A 6000-nucleotide genomic window follows, 5' to 3' on the forward strand; every position below is an offset into this window, starting at 1 on the left:
AGAGCCCTGCGGCCCCCAGGGAGCGGCAAGGGCGGCCAGCCTCGGCTCTCCTGTCCAGGGCCCCTCCCCCTGCACCTGCCGCCCCACCTTTGGGCACCAAGGACCAAGGGCCTGGACGCTCCCAGGCCCAGAGGCTGCCTTCTGCCAGCGGCCAAGACGGTGTTTCCGCCCGAGGTCACGCGGGGGTCCGTGCCTGGTGGTGGCAGGAGGCACCCCCCACTCCCAACTTTAGCACGCGTGGCTTCCGTCTCTGGGGCCCTTCCTGCCACAAGGGCAAGTGTGTTCACCATCTACACACTGGAAGAAAAGGAACTGGTGTTTACTGAGGACCCGCTGGGCCCCACAGCCTGGGCTTGGCAGTCCGATATTCCATTTTAGCTTCCCAACAACCAGTTCTACCAAGCGGGAAACTGAGGCTCAGAGCAGTCAGGTGACACCCAGGGCTGCAGCTTGGGGAAGAGTGGGGACAAGGTTCAGGTCCTGGGCCCACTCCGCCTGCCCCCAGACGACTGTGGCTAACCTCCTCCTCCTTCTGCTTTCTCAGGGGAATGACACGGAGGAGCCCAAGGGCGTCACCAGCGAAGGTAGTAGGCCCTGCCCGCCCGCCCCTTTCCCTGCCCTGGCCTCGGAACCCGCCCCCCAACCCCTCTGTCTCGTTCCTCTAGAATTTGACAAGTTCCTGGAAGAACGGGCCAAAGCAGCCGATCGGTTGCCCAACCTCTCCAGCCCCTCGGCCGAGGGGCCCCTGGGTCCCCCTCGTGGCGCTGCCCCTCGAAAGAAGACCCAGGAGAAAGATGAGGACATGCTGTTTGCCTTATGAGCGTGGGGCCTGGCACCTGCAGCCTGAGCCCCCGCTGCTCCCACAGTCCCCGACGGGGGCCTGTTTCCCTCCTTCGGTGTTAAGGCTGCTTTGAGGATGGCTTGTTACCCCCTCCTCTTCGCCTCGAGGATAGGCTGACCCTGCTGTGGCCGCGCCGCCTGGGCCGTGGAGAGACAGCTGGATGAACCGGGGTAACGAGTCAGCTCTACATTGGGATCTTGGCCACTCCTGCCTCCTTCCCCACCCCAACCGACCACTACTCTGCTGAGACAGGCCGGCCGCTTGGTTGCCCGGATGTGACTCCTTGTCCTAGGGGATCCCCTCCCTGGACCCTTTCCACACTGCCAGTCGAGGCCTGGCTGGAGGCCAGAGGCAGCAGAAGCTTCTGTCGCAGCCTCCGGTCCATTCCCCGGCCCCTGCCTCGTGGACCCCAAAGGCTTTGGCTAGCTGTCGAGGGCCGGCTGTGGGGGCCTCTGCCCAGCCACACGCTGTCCAGGTACGAAGCTGCGTGTGGTGGGGGCGAGACCCAGCAGCCCCAGGCCGCAAGGAGAGGCTTCTGGGGCACCTGTGGCCCCCGCGACCTCCACTGCCTTTTCCTCCATCATCCTCCTCCTGTTCCTCCCGGTCAGGGCTCCACCGGGCACTGGGCCCACCCACCTGTTGATTGACCTTCTTGTACTGGGAGAGGTGCCTTTTGTAGCCCCAATTAAAGGTAGGAAAGCACCCTGCTGGCAACGCTGTCGAGTCTCCAGGTGGGAAGTGTCTTTCTGGCATCACCAGAGACCAGGACTGCTCTGGGCCGGGCCGGGCCGGTCCAGGCTAGGGGCATCCAGGAGAGGGCCCTCTGCAGGTGGTACAAGCGGGGTGGTGGCACTGGGCAGCACCACGTGCGGGCAGGTGCAGCCCCCTCACGCCTCACAACACGGGCTGCAGCCTCAACTCGCCCCATCGCTCTCCTGAGCGACCGCCCTCCATCCCGAGGGCACCTCCACACTCACTGTCCCCCCTCGGGCCAGCTCTTGTCCAGCAACAGTGAGCACAGAGGAGCGGCCGCAGACGGTACGGGCGTCCCATCTGAGGCCCGGGTGCCAGGCACCGCATTAGGGCTACACGCGGGCTCGGGCAAAGTAAAGTGACTGTCTCCTGTCACAGATGCTGAGCCTGTGACTCGGTGGGTCACGTGAGCTGCCCCAGCCCAGAAGAAGTGGCATAGATGCTTACCATGGGCCAGGTGCTTCCTCATGCATCAGTGCATTGTCCCCATTTTCCAGATGACAACACTGAGGCCCAGTTTGGATGCCTTGGCACACAGCTCGGGGAGCTGAGCCACAGGGTGTAGGCACGGGGTCTTAGTAAGTTCTTACTCCGTGGCAACCCGAGAGCCCCAGGTCTTGGGGAACCACATTTCCCAGCCTGGAATCTCAACACCAGGCTCCCCAAGGGGCAGCCCAGCCCTCAGCGGTGGAAGGGAGGGGGCTGCTCTGTGGCGGGAGCTATTGACCTGCCTGAAAGGTCTACCTACAGAGGAGGGAAGAAGTCTGAACACATGGGTCCAGGGGAGCCTGGACTGCTGAAGTGTGGCCTGGGTCTGGGAGCAGCCACCGGCTCCCATCGGTGACAGGAAGGTCACCCGTGATCTTGGCACGCAGGAGACCAGACCCCGCCAGCGCTCCGGGTGGATTCGGGGCCAGGAACTCCAGGGACAGCTCTAGGCTTGCCCGTCCCCCCAAGCGGGGGGGGGGGGGGGGGGAGGAGCGCATGGCCCAGGCCAGGCTTCAGAACTTGGAGATGAGCCAAGCCTGGAGGAAGGTGGCGGCTGCAGCTCACCTCTGGCCTATTTCTCCAACCCTAGCAACCTCTTCTCGCAGGGGAGAGGGGCGCAGCTACCCCACGGGCCCGGCTGTCCAGCGGAGTCACTTTGGTGAGGCAGAGGTTCCCTGGGCCCTCGCCCTCCGCTCATACAGGCTCAGCTGGTCCAAACCCCAGCTCCCGTCCTGCCTCCTGTGCGTGTGAGCAGCGCATTAACCCAGGTGATGCCAAGGCTGGGGTTTTAACCAGTGCGAAGTGTCGCCTGCACCTGCTCTCGTCCCTTGGCAGGTGGCCCCCAGGCCAAGGTGTGGAGCCCTGCCAGCCTTGCCCAGGCTGCTCCTCCTCAGAACTGGGAAGAGGCCAGCGTCCGGGTACCACACTGTCACTCGGCCGCTTCTGCTCCCTGCCTCCACTCGGGCATTAGCACCCCCTCCATCTTACCGGCCTTATCACACGGAGGTGGCCAATTGTTGAGGACTTTGGTCTCCCTCTGAGGGGCCCCAGACTGCTTTCTCTTGCTGGCCCTGCTGCCTCCTCGGGTCAAGCGCTCCTGCCAGCACACCGCTTCCAGGGGTCCCTTCCTGGGCTATTTCTTGCTGTTGCTGCCAGGAACAACACAGCGGCCCGGCAGGGTCCGGAGCGGCTGGATTTTGTGCTCGGTTCCACATGACGGATGAAGTTGGGTAAAGTGCCTGGGGCTTGGGACCATCTTTTTCATACTGTGAACCTTCTGCTGGTCCCCTGCCTGGCTGAGGTTGGCAGCATCTGATGGTCAGACAGGACGACCGTGGCAACATGAGACCGTCCGCCCCCCACTCCCGGCGTGGCCGGACTGCTGACGCACTCGCGCACTCACACATGCGCATACTGGCTCACGTGGTGGGGCACGCTGTCCGGGTGAGCTGACCGGTGTACCACCTACTCACAGTGAAGCTATAGGCTTCTGTCCCCAGGCCTGACCTGGGAGCCCGAGGCGGGCTCCCTCCCCTTCCCCTGCAGCCCCTCAGCTCTCCCAGGGTACCCCCCTCCCCACCTCATTCGGAGGAGCCCCTGGCCTGGGCCTCTCCACAGTCACAGGGGCCCTGTGCGGTGAAAGGTTTTGATCCCTGCTTACAGGTAGGGAAACTGAGGCCCAGAGAAGCAAAGACTCGCCTAGGCACACCATAACGGAAGAGTGGGACCCAGTCTGCTGCGGAGAATGGTGATCTTACAAGGACCCAAGCCCAGGGAACCTTCTGTGGAAGTCTCCAGGGGCTCGTGGCCCTGTGAACTAGAGTGGCCAAGTTGTTTATCCCTTCCTGCGTGCGGTGTCCCCCGAGCGCCAGCTGTGTACCAGGCGTGGCTCTAAGTGCTGAGAGTACAGAGCTGAAGGTGGCCAAGTGCCAGTCCGGGGAGGGGGAGGGGGTCACTCAGCTCAGCAGGGAAGGGGAGCAGCCAAGACATAAATGCAAGAAGTGCCACCTGCTCTGGGATGAAGGAAACTGATGGCTCGGTGGGGCTGTGACAGGGCCCAGGGCTAGAGCGGTGGGGTGGGGCAGTGGCGGGGGGCCAGGCAGGAAGGGCTCTGGGCGTCCCCCGGAGGGGGCGGCACTGGGGAACACCTCCCAGGGTCCCCTCCTCTCCAGAGACAGCAGATGGGGCTGGGATGGACGAGGAAGCCCTGGCAGGAGCCAGGCTGGGGATCCCTGAGGCCTGGGCCCTGGGCAGTCCCTCAGCGGCAGGAAGTCACTCGGCCCCACATGAAAGAGGACCAGCTGCTGCTGGGGGCCGTGGGACGAAATGAATGCGGCACCAGCAGCTCCTGCTGGGCCCAGCTGCCTCAGTAGGTGGTGGCACCAGGCCAGGGACACAGGCAGGTTGAGTGGAGCCCAGCCCATGGGCAGGGGAAGGGGCACCTAGGAGGCAGCCCCCGGGGGCTGCGTGAAGCACCAGCTCTGCCTGGCAGAGCCTCCACTCCCCCCGCCCCGCACCCCCTCCTGGCTTCCCTGGGCCACCAGAGCCCCACCCTAGGTCTGGACACTGACCACCCCCCCCCCCCAATCCCTCACCCCAGTGTCAGCATCCAACCTCTCCAACTGTCTTAACAGCAAATCCTGGCCTGGCCACTTCTGAGCTGTGTGACCTTAGGCAAATTATTAACCTCTCTGTGCCTCCGTTCTCTCACTTGTAAAAGGGACTGTACCAGCTGCTCCTTCATAGGGTCATGGTACCGATTAACAGAGGATGAGGAGCACAGCACCTGTCAAGAAGATGCTCCCCACGTGCTGCCACGGATGGTACCCCTTCCACCCAAAACATTCTCTGCGGCAGACACCCGGCCAGGGGCACTGCTCCTCTGACTCCGGGGTAATTGCAGGGACCCCAGCCCTCTAGGGTGCCCGCTGCGTCCAGGACAGCCCCAGATCCTGCGACGGTGCCTTTACGCATCGCTCTGCTAGGCCCGGGGTCCTGGACGCAGGGCTGAGCAGGGCTGACCGCGAACGTCTGCAGAGCCCCTCTTCCCCCTCCCCTCAGAATGGCCCCGGGCTCGGGTCAGCGTCCCACGGTGGCCACGAGATGGCAGCAGCGCGACACGCACCGGGCCCGCAGGGCCACGCGAGCACGCGGTCCACCACCGCCCAGGCGGCCACCCTCTCCCCGGCTGACCCGGGCACCGGCCCTCTCTGCCCTCGCACAGGGGTCCTGGGCCCCCAGTCCAAACCCCGCAAACTCCCTTGCCCTCTGCCTCCCATCCCCCGCACGCTGACAGGTGCGGGGCTGGGAGCTCGGGTCGGAAGGACCCTCTGCGTGTCTGGACAAGGGACCTCAGCCCTTTTATTCCCTCCGACTCACCACCGGGTTAGGGGGAGGATTCGAGGAGACAAGCGGGGTCGGGGGCAGCAAATCAGAGCCCCGTCCCCTCGTCCCCTCGGAGCCCGCAGAAGCTGCCAGCGCCTCCTACAAAGCAGACGGCGCCCTCATCCACGCGGGGCGCTGCGCCCTGGCTTCCCCGAGGACGCGGCGTGCAGATCCGTGTGTACCTGGTTCCGCCCGTGCAAGCAGGAGAGCTCGCGTTCACACCAGCTGCTCCAACCACAATCGACGGCGCGGGACCCCTCCCGGTGTTCCCTATCTATTGCCCCCTTCGGCAGAGCGGGGACCTGCCCCCCACCCCCTCCCACCCCGTTACCCTTCAGGGAGGGACCACCTCCCGCAGCCCCCACTGCCCTGCCGGCAGATGTCCTCCTCTCCTTGCTTGGGTGGCCACATCATGCCAGGATGGAACACCAGAACCCTCGCTCAGACCCTCGTCCTCATCCTGCGCAGGCTCCAGCACCCCACTCTGGCCCCGCCCTCCCCGCACCCACCGCCCCTTCCCCATCCCCTGGCAG

At 64.8% G+C, this 6000-nt stretch overlaps 1 protein-coding gene across 1 annotated transcript in view; it reads left to right on the forward strand.

Moving 5' to 3' along the window:
* TOM1 (target of myb1 membrane trafficking protein) overlaps window positions 1-1559 on the forward strand; it is a 42978-nt gene extending 41419 nt beyond the window's left edge. The window contains exons 14-15 of the mRNA XM_045465410.1: window positions 545-584; window positions 666-1559. Of these exons, the coding sequence (XP_045321366.1) occupies window positions 545-584; window positions 666-820 (195 nt within the window). The 3' untranslated portion in view covers window positions 821-1559. The remainder of the gene's footprint in view (window positions 1-544; window positions 585-665) is intronic.
* Window positions 1560-6000: the final 4441 nt, after the last annotated feature.

Source organism: Leopardus geoffroyi, chromosome B4 (assembly GCF_018350155.1).
Source record: "Leopardus geoffroyi isolate Oge1 chromosome B4, O.geoffroyi_Oge1_pat1.0, whole genome shotgun sequence".
In the NCBI taxonomy this organism is placed as follows: domain Eukaryota; kingdom Metazoa; phylum Chordata; class Mammalia; order Carnivora; family Felidae; genus Leopardus; species Leopardus geoffroyi.